The following is an 18,848-nucleotide window of genomic DNA, read 5'->3' on the forward strand; positions in this document are numbered from 1 at the left end:
AATACGGCAAAATATTAGTGAGAGCAAACTAACTGAGAAAACGAATAGCACGGCATAAAACAGGGAACAACATATTGGAGCTATGGAATTACTTTTTCTTTGACTAGAGAATCAAAGGGCCCGACCCTACCTGTCTTATTCACTACGGAAACTTTGGAACCACTCGTAAACAAAGGACCTTTTATATACGCCATCCTGTTAACACATCCAAAGATATTACTATACAGTACAATATCTAAAATATAGATATGTTATCTTAGTTTTATACTGATATGAGTTAATTGCAATGTGAGGTTTTTAACGTCTTCAAATTAGGTAGAGATACTATGTAGCTCTGAGTAGAGGCAATTGATATTTGAACACTCCCATGATGGAAACATCGATATAAAACTTAGTATATTCAACAATATTTTATTTAATTTTGGAGAAGTTGAATTCAAGTATACTGAACGAAATTTAGGCATGTCAAGGGTTGTGGTTACGAACAATGCCTATGAGTAATATCAGTCCTAAAGATATAATTATATTAGATCTATTAATCCCCGACAACATACATCGCCTTAAAAGATGTAGGTTACTGGAACCCAATGACTAATCAGGACCACCTAAACAAACGATGATCCTGCTGGGAATCACATTATACCCGCGACGTAACTTTCACTACATCTGTTCTTAGTCTTCGACTGATAGTACACGTAGGCTGGACACAGAAAATGAGAAAGATGTATTTATTAACTATGATAAAAGGATTAGATTGATATCAGCGTCTGTATGTAAAGCAGTTACTTGATAATCCACAATATAACAGGTTAAAATTGATAGTATATTTTGGATGTACAACTTGAGAATTGCAGTTGCAAGCTCAACAGCAATCACAATTTCTTGGGATACTAAGGGCGTTCCAATGCCCACATGGGAAGTTCCACTAAGTGGATAGTCAACATGATTGCTATTCTAATACAGACATCAGCACCTGTACTGTCTTTCAGCATAACATTCCTTTTTTTTCATTCTTTTGACCTTATTCCCAGACTTGTGTTGCCAATAGATTAAGGTTTATGACTGTAAGAAACTAGTGATATTTTTAGTTTGTATTTACAAATTTCAACTTAAAAATGTAAACTTACAACAATTATTTAATAAAACAACATCCAAGTTTCTTTTTCGTTCTTCATGTGATGAGATCAGCATTCAAATGAGCGGTAGATTAAAAAAAATAAGTGAGGACTATTCAAAAGTATTTAAATTTAAGTTTATTTGAATAAAGAGTTTCCTATCATATTTTATAAGAAAGTTAGATAGAAATTCGGATCTAGAATTACAAAGAATAGAATGCCATTGTAATTAAACAAAAAATATATATACCTAATATATATGAATCTAATGTGTCGGGAGCTCTCATACATGTTATACAAACAGCAACATTTGGTAAAACACGCCAAATATCTAATCCTGAGTGAGATCAACAGAAGTCATTTATCATTTCGAGAAACCTATTCCGAGAGCGGTATAATAAACAACTGTATTGTTAAAGTTAGAGTCTGTATTATAGCGGATTCAGAGGGCGGATAAGTCCGTCTTTCTATTAAACTTTTTACACAACCATATTGTGGAATGAAACTAAGCAGACTCAGACTCATCTTAAAACAGATAGGATAGTTAAATTTGTAGTAATATACATTGAGAAATTTAAGGCAATACTTATTAAAGTTCTTCTTTGTTACAGGTATTCATGGCAAGAAGTGTCACTTATAATCAGGTGAGTAGTATGCTGATATGCCCCTACGCTATTGAATTAGTTTATGTTATATAATTTTATCTATGGTTTTTTAAAAATTAGATACTCTCCAGTCTTACATATCATCCACAGCGTTAAGTGAACCAGTATATAAGAACTACATAAAAAACAACACACAATAAACTCAATACAATCATAAAAAATATCAACCTCCAATCGCTACGAATTTTTTTGTTATATATGACACGAAACCGTTGTACTGTATTTATTTTGAATAATAACTAAATGCAATTTACATACAGCAATATTGAGGCCAAATCACGGCTGATATAATAATTAAAGCCTATACTATACGTCTGTTTAATACAGTAACTTCATAAAAAACCATTACGTATTATAATGCTTTTGCTTGTGCTAATGCCTTCTTGGTGTCATTAAAGTGACTTTATTATTATATTCTTTACATTGATACACTATTTCTAGTCTAATTAAACGGCATTATTAATTCCGCTCCGCTACCATCCCCGCTAGTATGCAGACTGCGTCCAGCTTTTCCACGATTCCCTCTCGCATTACGTAACACCGTTGCTGGACTTAAAAAAAAAACAAATAATGGACGTCCGAATACGAATGGGGATGAAAATGGATTCTTCGTTTGTAGGCAATTTTTTGTGTGCCCCGTTACTTATGTATGGTTTTCGCTTCTTCTAGTCTTTTGCTGTGCTGCTGAACTGTAAATATGTAGTTACCTAACTATTATAGTACTGAAGTAACCTACTCTATTGAGTATAGCGCCAACATACTGTGCATAATGGTACTGGATATAGACGGAGCTTATTACAAACTAATTTTTATTGTACCATTAAATTAAGTAAACTTTATATATGTACATATACATATATTTGACGGCCTTAATGGTCTAGCGATATAGCACACCGCTTTTCTTCCAATCGTCGGGGATTCGATTCCTCGCATGGTACAAACATTTATAATCATAAGATAATTATTTGTATCGGTCTGGGTGTTTTGTACGAGTATATATATATTATGTATGTATGTAAAAAAATTGTAAATTTATATGAGTTGTCATAACATAAGCTCTGTTTACCGTGGGACTAGATGCTCTTTAAACTCCATGTCCATAGTGCTGTTTATTATATAAGCGACAGTTACCACTTACCATCAGGTGTAACATCAGCTTCTTTACTATCCCAATCGCATAAAAAAATCACGTGTATGTAAGCGTAATGTAATATACGTAAAAATAAGCAAGTCAAAATAATAAATGTATTCGTCAAAAAATGACCAACATTTCCGCACTGTACAGTTTCAATCATAAATTCACTGTCTTTTAGCCCTAACCAGACATTTCAGTTCCGGAGTTCCCTTTTGTAAGACAGACAGATTAATAGCAAAGTCTGAAACTTGTTCTTAAAGTTAGCTGAAATGCTATTGAGAGAGTTTCACAAGGGAAGCATTGAACAAAGCGATCTGAATTTTTATTTCATTTTAATATAGTTGTAGTATTTCATTTCTTCAATGTGACACACGGCTAGAAATTACGTAGAGCAAGTGTTCAAATAAAGTTGTATACTTGTAAAGATACATGTAAGATCCTTTAGTATATTTCAACGCTCAAGTGATTTAAAATTATGTGAATGTAGGTGTAGTTTAGCACAGTTTGATATATTTTTCATGTGGCATGTTCTATGTCCACATTTTCTGTGAATATATGTATTACGCGGTGTATATACTATTGATTTATTTTCGAGGTTCTACTACTATAGTATACTAGCTAATTCCCGTGGTTTCGTCTGGTTTTTTCAAGAAAGAAATGTACGAAAGTACCATAGATACAATTAAACATTTATATTGGTTTCTGTGCTTACTGTAACTAGGTTTTAAGCAAATAAATTAATCGTGAAGGTAAGAAGATATGAAGAAAGATAGAAAGATACAATAGTATCATTACATAGTATAAAACAAAGTCGCTGTCGCTGTCTGTTCATCTCTATGATGCTTAAATATTTAAAACTACGCAACGGATTATGAAGCGTTTTTTTTTATTAAATAGAGTGATTCAAAAGGAAGGTATATAATACATGGATACCGGGGCGAGTCACCAGTTTATAATAAAGTACATATTTAGAAAAAAATTAATGTAAAATTTTTATGAATTATTGAATTCTTTATAATTAAATCTAACATAGCAGAGGGTAAGCCTACTGCCATTTCTCATTAATATCATTTGTTAACAGTATGAATGAATGAATGAATGAATGAAACTCTTTATTGTTCCTCTCACAGAAAATACAATTACATATACAATTATGTACAAAATGATAAAAAAAAAAAAATATATATAATACAATAAACAAGACAAAGAGGTAACAATGGGCGGCCTTATCGCTAAAAAGCGATCTCTTCCAGGCAACCTTAGGATGGAGAGAAGTGATTAGATTTGCGTCTGGTAGAGGTGTAATGACGGTAACAATATTGGAAGAAAAGTTATAAATATACATATAACATAATACAATAAAAAATAATATAATAAACTTACATACACATATATAAATCTGAATATATATCCAATTACACATACATATGACCGTAATACTACTATTACGACAACTTACGTAAATAGTGGTTTTTGATGCCTAATTTGAAGCTCTGCAGTGATTTTAGTCTTCGAACAGATGTGGGCAGTTCGTTCCAAAGACGAACAGCTAGCACACTAAACGATTTGTCGTAGAATGTAGTGCTATGTCTTGGTGTCTTTAACTGGAGACTCTCTGACGACCTAAGATCAACGCTATTCGAGGCATGGAGGAAGGTAAACCGCTCCTTCAAGTAGTGAGGAGTTGAAGGGTTATAAAGAATGTTATGAAGAAGGGTAAGAAGGTGAGTATTCCGACGAAAGCGAATGGGAAGCCACTTGAGTTTAGTGCGAAACTCGGAAATATGATCATATTTTCGGAGACCGAAAATAAATCTGATAAAAATATTTTGAAGTCGCTCAAGTTTATTAAGTTGGACTTCTGTAATATTGGGGTAACAGGTGTCAGCGTAATCAAGTATCGGATGAAGAAGAGATTGAGACAACGCAATTTTGGTAGCAATAGGCAGGAAATTCTTGCTAACGGCTTTTATTTGGTTTCCCCGCAATTTTGGTAGCAAAGTCTTCTTCGTAGTGAGCCTAAAGTTGCAAATACTTTCTTGCTAACGGCTTTTATTTGGTTTCCCCAAGTTAGACAGGTATCTATATGGATGCCTAAGTTTTTAACGGAACTAGTAAATGGTATTTCGACGCCGTTCAGTCCAATTTTAGTGGTTGTTGTCCAGTCAATTTTACTAATTAGCCTCGAGCTCCCGACTATAATGGCTTGAGTTTTTGTTGGATTAACTGTCAAGCCAAATGCTTTACTCCAGTTGGTTATATGCGTCAGGTCATTGTTAACTACAGTAATTGCATCATTAAGTTTGTCTTGTGAAGCCTGATAATATATTTGAAGATCGTCTGCATATAGATGGTAGGAAGAAGTCAGTAATTTAGAGATTGAGTTTATAAAGACTGCAAAAAGTAGAGGAGATAAAACGCCACCTTGAGGAACGCCGGCAAACGAATCACACCAAGATGAGAAGGTATCATCTATGTGAATCCTCTGCCGACGCCCATATAAATAATTGCGAAACCATTCAACCACAGATGGAGATATGTTAAGAGAGCGCAGTAATTCCACAAGAATATCAAAATCTATGGTATTGAATGCGTTACTGAAATCAAGCAGGGTAAGGACAGTTAACTGGTTATTTTCCATACCCGACCTGATATCATCAGTGATTTTGATGAGTGCAGTTGTTGTACTGTGACCAGGACGGAAACCAGACTGAAAAGGGTTCATTAGGTTATTTTTGGTGAGGAAGAGGGCTAACTGGTTGTGGATTAAACGTTCGAGGACTTTAGAGAGGAAGGGCAGAATACAGATGGGACGGAATTCGGAATAGGTTGTAGGATTAGACTTTTTGGGAAGAGGGATTATTTGTGCATCTTTCCAAAGTTTAGGATAGCCACTAGTTAATATGGATTGATTAAGGATATGACTAATAATTGGTAAAATTTCATCGAGGATGGGAAGAATCATATTGCGACTGATGCCATCAACGCCAACCGCATTAGAAGCAATTGACATTACGCTCTTCTTAACATCACATTCTGTGAATTGATTAAAAACGAAAGGAGAGTAGTTTGGAGTTTGAAGCGATGAGAGATGAGATATTGTTTTAGTTTTGTCGTCTTTATTTATAGTGGACGATGACGAAAAGTGCTGATTGAGAGAGTTAATATCTAAATTAGAAGGTAAATTTTTCTGATGGACTTTTCCGACTCCAAGTGATCGAAGGAATTTCCATACTTTGGCAGTGTCCTGATCTGAAACAGAGTTATGGATATGGCGACGTTGTGCATCCCTACACATTCTATTGCAGCGATTTCTGGCTTCCAAGTACTTTAATTTGGTATTATCCGTCGGATGTCGTTTATATTTTGCCTTGGCTATGACTTTTTTGTGCATAAGTGCTTTAAGTTCATCCGTAAGCCATGGCGCTGGGGTATGTTTTATTTTGATAGCTCGTAAAGGGGCATGTACATCATATAACTTGGTTATTATTGAGTTAAACTGATTTATTTTCTCATCCATACATACAGCAGCTATAACAGGTGACCAATCGACCTCTTTAATATCACTACGCAATCTCACAGTATCCATACCACCAAAATTACGCTGATAGATTATTTTGGACTTAGCTTTAGGAGGACGGATCTTGAAAGATAAATAAACAAGATCATGGTAAGAAAATGCTTCCGCAGCGCATTGCCCATATTTCTCCACGTGTTGCAAGGAGGTCACGAAAATTAGGTCAAGGAGAGATGGAATAGAATTAGGGAAATGATGCGTAGCTGAAAGAGGAAGTATATGCATATTGCAAGCCTGCACAGCGGATTCCAAGGCAGCAGCACGGCTATCCTTTTTCAGCAGGCATGTATTAAAGTCTCCCATAATAATTGTATGATTAAAAGATGGTGTAAGATCTTCTAGAAGTTTTTCTAAGGAGGAGAAATAGTTAATGCGCATGGAAGGGGAATAATAGACTCCGAGAAGTAATTTTGTGTGGGAAAGCAAAATTTCAATAAATAAGTGTTCACCAGCATCTGTGGGAGGTGGCTGTGCTGACATACTTATAATCGAAAAAGGAATTTGTAAACGTAAATATATGGCAACACCACCACCTCCGCTGCCGGTTCTATCATTGCGGATAAGTCGAAAGCCTGGAAGAGAATAAGATGTGGACAGGAGGCAAGGTTTTAGCCAAGATTCGGAGACTAGTATTGCATGAATATTATGCTGGTCGAGTGACGCCAACAAATCTGAATAATGTGCTGGAATACTTTGGGCATTGATATGAATAACATTGAAGTTCTTAGGTACGTCCGAAAAATGATCATCCAAAACATCAGACAAAGATGGAAAGCTAAGCATGCTACTATTACCACTATTACTATTGAAACTGTGTGTTGACACAGATACGTAATCGTCTTCATCACAGTCACTATCAGTATTACTCAGCATTGTATACATTAATAATAAATAATTATAATAAAAAAATAATAATAATAATAATAATAAAAAAAAATATATATATATATTTATATATTTATATATATACATACAAATAAATATATTATCGTGCAATTAAAATTAAAATTACCTAACTGCTTTTACTTATGGGCACTCCACCCGCCGATTGCATGAATAAGATGCTTATTTTAATATAATGAAATATTACTTAGTTCACTTTTATATAACCTATAGAATTAAAAAAAGAAAATGCTAAAAGGCTGGTATCCAAATATAAAGACAAAATTTGACACATTAAAAAAAAAAAAAAAGAATATGATTGACATAATTGACATTTGACATTGACATTTCACGTTGACAATATTTTCTTATCTAAAATTTGTCAGTTGAAGATTAATAGTTGTCATTCGGTAAAATTACAAATAAAAGTAATAAATATGAGATTAAATGTGGGTACATCGTCTTAGTCAGTTTGGAAGTGATTGAAAAAGTAAATAATTTGAACACAAAGCACAACGAATATTAACGCACCAGCAAATTGGCATAGTAATGGGACAACAAGTTGCATACAATCAACAGATTAATTAACTTGCAATAAAGCTATTTTTTTATATTAGCTCGCCTGGTTTTGGATGTAGTAACTATTTCCTTAACTTGTGCGGCTGATATTTGAGGTTCTGGGTCCGGCGGTGGCGCGATCATATGTAATTCTGCGAGGCTGCTAATACGATGTTTCGACCCATCGGGACACAATATATGGATGAAGCCATCTCGTGACCAACACTTCTTGACTCCAAAACGCTGCCTGGCCATCATGAAAGTGTTATGACGCAGTTTAGTTAAAAACTCTGAGACAGTAGTGTTTGAACCCTTCAAATTAGTTTTCGCGAACCATATTTTGTCACGAATAGTAGTATTACACAGCTTTACCAATATAGGACGGGATTTCTCTGAATTCACTCGCCCCATCCTGTGACATCGGCTAATGCTGTCAGCTGTGAAATCAGGCATTTTCAGCTGGTCAATTACTACGTCTTTAACAACTGAGAATGTGTCTTCGTGTCTGGCTTCTGGAACTCCATGGATAAGCAGGATCCTCTTACGACTGCGCATTTCCTGTCGGTCAACCTCGAGCACAAGCAAGTCCAATTGGTGCTGTAGTGCAGACAGACTCTTGAGGGTTAGTTCCTTGAAAGTTGCAAAGTCGGCAGCTATACCGGTTGTATCGGAGTTCGCGGATGAAGCCTTTTGCAGACGTCTCTCAAATTCTTCCATCCTCCGCCCAAACTCTGCTCTGGTGTCTTGTAGGCTCGGCTTTTGGTTATACATTGTGAATTTATATATATCAGTAAGAAATACGTGATAGTGAAAGTTGGCAGGTGAAGTGTACCCTTTCTAATTTATTTTGCACATAGAATATATACTTTATAATAGCTTAACTATTTTTAATTATTAATATAAGTTGGAGCACTTTAAAACGCGGTTCACTGTTCTACCTCACCAGGAAAAAGTATTTCGAGTCTTCATCGCAGAGTTAGTTAGAAATATAAATTGATACACATAATTATGTTGTGTATAGTTATTTAAAAAGCTGTACTTATGATCTCTTTTGTCTAAGTACCTACTTAAACCGTTAGGTAATGAAGTAGTGCTCTCGATAATAAATAAGTTAAATAACTAATCTCATGTATTCACTAAGCTTCATGACCGTATGTCACCTACATAATGGCGGTTTTCTCGATATTCATCTGCCTCTTTTATATTGCGTTCCGTTTCGATTTTATGTTCCGTCCGAGATGACGCGTCAATGGAACATGAACAGCAGGATAACTGCACGGGAGATTAAACTTTATTGCTACGTTTTAAGGTCTACATACAAAGCGAATGCAAAGCACAATTCTTGTTTTGGCATTAAACCGCGAGTTTTGGCTCAAAGGCTCAAAGCTTTTGTCCCTTTCGTATAGGTATCCGGTGCACGTGAATGGACGGTCTAAAGGATTTTGTATAGGTGCAATAAAGACGGACATAAAAAGAATCATATTATTACTTCGTTGGTGATTTTTATCTCGTTCGCTTTTTTGTGATGTTTTTATTTTAAAATTATAATATTAAAATATTATGGGAATTTATACCGGTAATACACTAATTCCTTGTAATAATTGATGACGCAAATCACTAAGAATAAGAATTTTTATTTCTGATAACGTAACTTAAGTAACATTGTATGTTGGAGTACCCCATACTCCACACCCCTGTGTGGTGGAAGTCAAAGCAAGTATAGAATTAGAAAAAAAACACGGGATTTACTTTTTTTGATTGAGTCCCCGATGTTTCGGCAGTGCTTCAACCACCATGATCACGGGTAAACTGCAGAGCAGCGGGTAGATGGTAAATATATGTATCTTTTAAGGACAGACATATTCGTCTTCCTTCACACGTCTTCGTTTCGGCTCGTTCATCTCGGCAAACTATACTCACAGTATCTTCACGTACACTTAATACACTTCAAAGCAAGTTAACTTAACTTTTGTCGCAATCAGAAATGATAATAATATTATGTTAACATACTAGTAATATTTGTAATATATATTAAGTAGACTAAATTACGAGAAACATCTAGCCCTCTAAAAAAGTAAGGCTCTTTATTTCCGACTACTCTAATGCTGTTGGCCGCAGCTGGCCTTTACAGCTTCACGGGACGACAGAGTGCGAGTGCAGATGGCACTCCAAACCCGCGGAAGGGCTTATGGAGCGGCTAAATGCCAACTCCCGCCTGACGGATACGACATTAGTCTGAGGGCACCGCTAGGGGTTCGAACCGCGGCTCAGGCCGTCGTAACATCGGTAAGAGTAAGGCGTGAATATACAAAGCAGTTCCATAAAACCAAAAGTGACCTTTTAATTTAAGTCGTCCCTCTGTATCATTCACAAAATGATCTTTCCTCAAATCTGTACCCGATTTCAATCCTTATTGCGTAAAAAAATAGGGTACAAAACCATTATGGACCCGCGTACAGCTGCTGCATCAGCTGAACCAATCGGATACATAAAAGTTTGAAGTCGTATTGTATTTATTAATCGATGTCCTCGATCACAAAGCGTGGTATAAAATACCACGCGGTAATTTTTTTCACACTATTTTTATACTTTTTTCACATTATTGAAATGAATGTGGGAGTCAGCCTAAATTGAAGAAACCTATCAAAACGGTTTATGCCAATATAAGTATCAATATTTTATTGTGAGAGACTAATATTAGAAAACAATTTTATTGAGTTGTTAGGAATATTTAATATTGAATATTGACAGGTACATATACCTACAGCTTCATTAATCGTTTGTTTAAAAACACAATTAAAAAAAAAAAAATAATACACCATGTCCACCGTTTTACTTCCGATGGTCGCGAGTTCGATTCCTCCTACGGCACAAACATTTGTATTCTTGAATATATAATATTTGTATCAGTCTGGGTATTTTCTAAGCACAATAAGTACGTCTTTACGAAAATCATCATTACATTACACGCCTAATGGCCGCGGGTTCGATTCCTCACACAGTACAATTTGTATTCATGAGTCAGTCTGGGTGTTTTCTATTTATATTACATTTATTACATTTAAAAAAAAGGTTATTAAATATTTGTATCATTTGTCCAGTATTAATCTGCTTAGCTTGAGACTAGATGGCGCTGTATGTTGTCCTTAGATATTATTATTCCAATAAAGTTACTATAAATATGTTTCAATAGTTTTTGTTAGTAATCAATCAATTACATTTTTTGTATTCCACCACTCCTTCGGAACGCAGCCTAATCACAAGAAAAATGAATAAAATCTTGTAAGTTGTTCTTTTAAATAAATGTTCACCATTATTTTTTAAGATTTTGTCTGAAGGAAATTAAAACACACGCACTATTTTAACAATTAGATTAAGTGATTATAGATTGGGATCTTGTTCTACATATTCCCAACTCCCAGATCTCTATACCAGGACACTTAGCCAAATTACTGTCATTAAGGTGATGCCAATATATCCAAAGCGACAATTCGAAAACCATAAAATAACATTGAAGTACAACGTTCATTAGTAAGCCACAGGACCACCTCCCATCCAAGGGTCGACCACTTTAAACGTTGCCTAACCTCGTCGATCAATAATGACGACTTTGCAACACACTCATGTACGCTGACTATAGTCAATAGTCGGATTTTAATCATTGATGAGGCAGAGAAAAAGAAAGAACCGAAAAGAAGAAAATAGATTTATTCCTCCAAAAAAGATTAGCTATGACCATCGCCTATAGATACGAACAGCATTTCGGACATCACGTTATCATGTAATCAAAAATGAGTTGCACTTTTAGAAAACTAAGATATACTCGTACAACCAAAATACAGCTTCCAAACAAGCTGCTTGGTGGCTTAAATAAGAATATCATAGGATAACTCACACAGCTTCATCTAGTCCCCAACTAAGTAGAGCCTATGTTACGCGAACTAGGCAGCTGATATATATAATAATATATATATAGACATATATATTTTTAATTATGTGTACTCGTAATACAAACAATCATACACATGAATACAAATATTTGTACGGAGCGTGGAATCAAACCCGCGACCATAGTATGTAAAGCGTTGTGCTAAACCGCAACACCAACTATACTACCAAAGCCTCTCATATACAGACGATAGTTGTCATCTACCACCAGATAGCTGACAGATTTGATATCATCCCAGTTATATAAAAGACACTTAAAGCATAAAATTAGCTAATAAAAAACACCATGACCAAAGACAAACTTACAGTGTACAAACATATAAAATATGAGAACTCCCGTACTTTTACAAGCCCATATCGGGCCCTGGGATCTATACAATTCGTGTAATGTATTTGGAACACTGGTAGATCGACCGATACGGGCGCCGTGGCCTATTGCTTTTTTATTGAATTTAATTTTCTCCGCGCTGTATTTTTGGTTTATCTCGTTTTGTGGGGTAAATGCGGCTGATAACAATATTTTTGGAATGTGTTTAATTTAACGAATATGAGGGTATAATAATATAACGGATCATGGTGTTGAATACTGTCTTCACAAAGGTCGTCGAGTTCGAATCTCGACACCAAAACATTGTGTGATAAATTTATATTTGTGACTGACACTCCGGTGATGGTAACACCGAGATATATAGTGACACTGTATCGATTTACTGAGACAAGATAATAAAATACCCTAGGATGGCTGGGTTAATACGTAGTGAATTCGAATTAGTATAAAATTCAGACCCAAAAGTCACGAGTTTGTATGTGGCCGACACTAAAAAACCATGTGATAAATTTATATTTGTGACTGACACTCCGGTGATGGTAACACCGAGATATACAGTGACACTGTAGTAGTGATTTACTGAGACAAGATAATAAAATACCCTAGGATGGCTGGGTTAATACGTCGAGAATTGGAATTAGGATAAATAGTCTTTACCGAAAATCATTCATCTATCTAACTTACTAGTTGTTACATACGACTTCGTCTGGTTTAAGGTAAAAGATAGTCTAAATCCGTCCTCATGATACAATCTATAAAGTTTCTTTAGGGTAAAAGCGCAAGTAACACTGGTGTATCAGATGTTCTTTGGATCATCTGAAACACCAGTCGTCATACTTTAGACTGGTTTGCCAACATGATTTAAAAAAAAAGCCATTTCAGAGATTAGCCGGAACAAACAGACAGACAGACAAAAATTGTAAAATGTTGAACAAAAATGTACCGTATTTATATTCATATGCATGTAGTAAAGAACGGTTATTTCAATATAAACATACACTTACACTTCAATTTTATTTATATGTAGGTACAGATTAAAAAATAACAATTCATTCAATATATGTTTATATTCTTACAATTAGGTACAAAATATTCCATACTTTATATCAAGCCATAATATATCTTCCACAGACAATACACAACACGACAGACGATAAATCAGTCACAACTCGGACAATCGTACGGAAGACGGCGGAAGTTTGGCGACGAATTTCAAACTGTACTAATTCCATTGTGTTAGAATCAGATTTGAAATTGTGAATTTTACACGACGACTCACGAGCCCTTGGGCTGTGAAACTCGGAGCACAGAATACATAATTTTGATGTCACAGAATGTATACTGATATATTATTGGAGTAATAAATGGTCATCTTGACTTGTAAACGAAATCATGCTTAAAATTATTTTTAAAACACATGTTAAATGAAAATAAACAATATCTTGAGCTCAAGAATAACAAATAACATATGTACAATATATAGGTAACTAGTATCAGAAATAAGCACAATAGTAACAACGATTCCAAATTCAAAATTTAGTTTTTTAATTTTAAACTGGCTCTAGTCTAGAAATTCTAAATTTAAACCACGAAAGGTTTATATCACGAATATCTGTAGCAGGATTGCGTCATTTAGAACAAAATATATTTTGTATGAAACTGTGATATCAATTTCTTTTTTTTTTGCCGTGGACTATTTACAAGCTATTGTTTTTATATTTTAATTATGTAGATATTGTCTACCATTGAACACAAAACAATTTTATGAAAAACTGTACATCATCTTTTTTAAAATTCCAAGTTTGACACATTAATGCAAAACTTCAACTTTTATAAAACACAATGCTAATTGCTCTGTGACCACAATATACTCGTAAGACGATACATTACACACAATTCCAAATTTAAATTTACTTGAATTTCGAATTTACATATTTTTTTATTTACTTTCAATTAGAACTAGTAGGTACCTACTAATTGTCTAAATAGTTAACTACAAAGAGGTTGGACAACGCTTGTGACCATGAATACGATCTGTTATGAGGCATAGTACTGCGGTCCAATGCAGCGATGAATCTGTGAGCTATTTCACGGTCGATAAAGAATTGTGCACTATCCGTATTGTTCGATGGTGAATAATAAAATAATATCGTTAAATGCTCGCACAAAAACAGTTCTGATATTTTGCAAATAAAAATTTAAATTTCGAACACCTTTTTTATTTAGCGAACTCGTATAGGTTATACGTGCATACACGTACGTAGTACAGTTACAGTTGCTAAAATTATACAAAAATAAACATAAAATCAGCAGATTAAAATAAGAGCGAGAGAACGTCGCTTTAAATTAAATTAAATATAATTTATATAACCCGCCGAGTGTAATAAAGCTATCACGTTGAAGGCGTAACTTTAATAAATTACTATGTATAATATACATCTAAATTCGCGGCTTATATAAACCAATACATGTAAATAAATAATTTAATCCTTAGATCAATTTTATCTCTAGACTATTGACACAACGCTATCTAATCCCAAGTTAAGCAGAGCTCTTGTGATAATGTACATAGAAAATACAAACAATGAAAACAAGTGTTTGTACCGTGCGAGGAATCGAACCCGCGACCATTGGGAGTAAAGCAGTCTGCTAAACCGTTAGAACACCGAGGTCGTCAATAATACTTACGTATCGTACTTTAGTTTGTATGGAGAAGATGAAATTTTAAAATGCATTACTAAATATCTATAAAAAAACTTTTTATATCACTGTTTCGATTCCGACGCTATGCACAACGTCGTGTTGTCTCTTTTTGTTACAATACCTAATGATAGGTAGTAATAGATGGAGATTGGGGGAGCCATAAATATTTTTATGTGCACCGTATGCCTCAGGAATAGTAAGTTCCGTTCGGTAAGCTCTTTGTTGCCGGCGCCATAAAAATTGCAAATAATAGGAAACGGGCGTATCCGTGTAGTATTTTAAAATATATCTTATATATAGGTTACCTATGTTGTACACTGGTACGTGCCTGGCTCTTTATAGTAGTACATTTATAATGTAAAAAAAAATAGGGCTGTACATGATAGACAAGGATAGAGGTAGACAAGGCGTATATACTTTTATTTGTACGAAATTAAACGTGTCTCTCACTATTTAACTATTAGCTTTATAATTATGGCAATAAAGTTATTTATTGATTGCAAATACCTTACACTTGCACTACGCTCTTTATTTAAAAATAAATAATATTTTTTCAAATTTCGAATTCAAATATTAGTAGGTTTAGTTAATTAATCTTTATATAGATTAATTCGGAATCAAATATGCATTTAAAATTGTAATCTGGGTATTCCATTTTTAAAACTCAAATCGACCTTCGTTGTATAGCGGTTTATGCATGTTACTAATATTTTTTCAAATTTCGAATATAAATCTTATTGGCAGTAAATTAATCTTTACAAAGCCTCATTCGGAATTAAATATTTTACATGAATAGTGCACATTTAAAATTAAAATCTGGATATTCCATTTTTAAAATCCAATTCGACCTTCTTCGTTGTATAATATAACGGTTTATGCATATGACTTAAATTGCATGGTTCATTACTCCACATTACTACAGTCCCCTTCCACTCCCGTGTAATAAGATTACAACACAATATAGTGAACATCATTTATTACATATAACTTCTGTAATATATAATGTACATAGATGTGAAGGACAATGTAATATTACAAATGGCTCGTAAACGCTCACCCGAGTAAGCGCTATGTTTAATGGCACGTCTATATTTGGTGCCTATTCTGCGGGACCCATAAACTTTACTAATTTCACACGATTGTTATTTACTATTGCGTAGTAATAGCAATCCTGTCAAATGAATGCTCTTCTGGAGTGTATATATCTAGGTGGAAAGATAATATTTGGCGGCCTCGGTGACTTAGTGGTTTAGCATACCGCCTTACTTCCGATGGTCGCGGGTTTGATTCCTCAAACACTATAAACATTTGTATTCATGATATAATTCTGGGTGTTTTCTATGTTATATTGTTAGGGTTCACATCGATATTGCCGAAAAATCTGATATTTTAAAAACATTAAAAGAAGGTAGTTTCATTATTATTCGGTATTGTTATACTAGTTGCATATGGGTTTTTAAAGTAAGCCACAGAATTCTGTCATTGAGCACAGGATGTGTGTATTTTAAATGCTAAAGTGAATTAATTGTGTTAGAGACTTAGTTAAATTAATGCTATATAGTTATTTTATTATAATACATACTTTTACTAGTACATAGAGTTAATATATCTTACTAAATACATATTTACATATAAAAAATCCAACCCAGTTAACTAGGTATTTATATCAGTTGTCTAGTCTCCGTAATATAATCTCTGCTTAGCTTGAATCTAGATGGCGCTGTATGTATTGTCCAGGGTTAATATTATTTTTGTAACCCATTTCTTAACTACATACAATAATAATAATTAGCTTGGACAAGCTATTTGGCTTTTTCCTTTATTCCTTCTCAAAAGGCCGGCAACGCACTTGCAACTCACTTGGTGTAGCGGGAGCTCTTGGTATGCGGTAATCACTTACCATTGGGTGATTAGCATCCCCTCCAAAAGAACACATTAAACAAGTAAAACTTTTGCCGTATCAAATCGCGGCTGATGTAGTTAATATCATCATCATCAGAAATTAAAAATAACAGAAGATAAGAAATAAAATGAATTAAATAAATAATAGAAATATAGTCTGGTGAGCTAAAAATACCATCAGGTGAGCCGCTAAAATAATTTGTCCCCTGTGCTATAAAAAAAGTCATGTGTATGATTGTTTACGTCATTTATTATCTGAGTGTTTCCTAAGTATGTTGTTTATGTATTTACAAAAAATATATATTAGATGGCCCTGTGTGGGTTGTCCAGGGTTATTATTATTATAGGTGGTCACTTTCCATCTCGTGGGATTGGTTGCCAATCCAGTGAATATAAAAAAATTAAGAATAGATAAATAATAGCGTTAAGCAATAAGCTTACTTAAAAACTTTGATATTTTCAATTCATTTTAATTAAATGTTTGATTCAATAATATCTTGTTATAACGGACATAATACGAATAGAAATTGTTTTTTATGTACAGACACAGTTCGTTCATGAATTAATTGTAGGTATTAGTAATATTACTATGTTTTATTTAGGTATATGATGATGACTGTACCACCACAATGAGTCGTAACTTAAAATTTCCCGTACCTATACGCATTTGATATTGTGAATGAAGACTAATAAATAAAATTAACATTATATTAAAATGTTACAATTTATAATAACAATTATGGGTTGAGAAATTATTTTGAAGGGACTTGCACGCGGCCCAAAGCGCCCCATGCGATGCGCGGCGTTCGTTCAATCGCTGCACGGCGCGAACCGAGTTCCGACCCCTCAGTTGGTCGACCGCTCGCGTCGTGAATCGACGTATCGCTCATTACGAGATTGCGTCCGTACGTAGTCTACGAACATAAAATTAAAAAATATCAGTTACAGGTTTCTGTGTCAGCCAAAGGGAACGTTCGAAGCCACTAACTGGATACGCTCTGTTATTCCACGTTTATTGTTTATCGCAAGCAAAGTGCAAAATGTGATGTGTGTGTTTAAGCAGCGTGCCCGTCCTGTGTAACGTTGTCCCAAAGTGAACTGGATGGATGTAATGTGCTTCTAGATTTGGAGTTATAATTTGTTTGGTCCTTCACACGCCGGATCGTTTTTTTGCAAGGTTAGTACAAAGTATGCTATAGTTGGATTGTTGTATTCACGGATTACGCGGTTTATGACTAGCGTCAGATTAGTAATATTATTGTTACTTGGAAGTGTTAATGTATTAATTTTCATTGCAATGGTAAAATTTCATAAACAACTCGGACGGTCCTCTCTAGTAACCATAGCTGAATTTGCGAGTCCGGATTAACAGTTCTATCATATCCTATCATTTTTCTCTGATGTCTAATAATATAAAAATATTCCTTAATTACACATGGCAGGAAAAGTTAGGTACCTTAATACTTTAAAATGCAATGGGTATTGTAACAAAACAGTCCAATTAGTTGCTCGTTTGATGAGGTAGGTAGATGTTTTGATGTTATTTTTATGAATCATATCAAACAACTTATAATGTATTACAAAGTACTGTATAACGTCATTTGTTATAGCTATAAGAAGGTAGGTTTAGGTGACTAGATTAAAAGCATTGTTTATCTGCATTTCGCACTCTAATACCTACAAGATAGAAATTGTAATTATTTACGTTACTATATTGTAGATGTTGTGAAATTTTAGAATAATGTTGAAAGTGATTATTATACACTTATATTATACACTATTGATACACTTTCAACATTATAAATTGAGAATTTGGTCTTGTCTATGATCCTATGTAGTATTTGATACTAAACCCCCCAAACACGTCTATTCGTCCCGCTCCAGACAGTCACACTTGAGTTACCTATATTGATCATTATCATGAAAATTTTAATATTTTAAGGTAAAAAATTACGCGTAATATATATTTGCATGGCAATTCTGACAATAAAAACAAATTGTGAATAAACATGAGACATTATTGCCTGAATTGGCT

General features: G+C 34.2%; 2 protein-coding genes across 3 annotated transcripts in view; one reads left to right on the forward strand and one right to left on the reverse strand.

Moving 5' to 3' along the window:
- The first annotated feature begins 1,743 nt into the window (after positions 1-1,743).
- Positions 1,744-18,848, forward strand: part of LOC131851678 (leucine-rich repeat-containing G-protein coupled receptor 5-like) — a 307,542-nt gene continuing 290,437 nt past the window's right edge. The window contains exon 1 of one of the 2 annotated variants that reach the window (XM_059202209.1): positions 1,744-1,759. The gene's annotated coding sequence lies outside the window, so the exon portion shown is untranslated. Of the gene's footprint in view, positions 1,760-17,674; positions 17,991-18,848 lie in introns of those variants that run through there. The other variant, XM_059202210.1, reaches the window with a different exon arrangement.
- Positions 7,975-8,703, reverse strand: LOC131851633 (uncharacterized). Its single transcript, XM_059202153.1, has one exon. It carries the CDS (start codon positions 8,701-8,703, stop codon positions 7,975-7,977), a length of 729 nt encoding a protein of 242 aa, XP_059058136.1.

The sequence above is a fragment of the Achroia grisella genome, unplaced genomic scaffold (genome assembly GCF_030625045.1).
Source record: "Achroia grisella isolate CSIRO2021 unplaced genomic scaffold, CSIRO_AGI_Agris_v1 utg794, whole genome shotgun sequence".
Lineage (NCBI taxonomy): Eukaryota > Metazoa > Arthropoda > Insecta > Lepidoptera > Pyralidae > Achroia > Achroia grisella.

What these genes read in the sequence shown, in the direction of transcription:
- LOC131851633 (XM_059202153.1), bottom strand. Translation starts at nt 8,703, where the DNA reads ATGTATAACCAAAAGCCGAGCCTACAAGACACCAGAGCAGAGTTTGGG.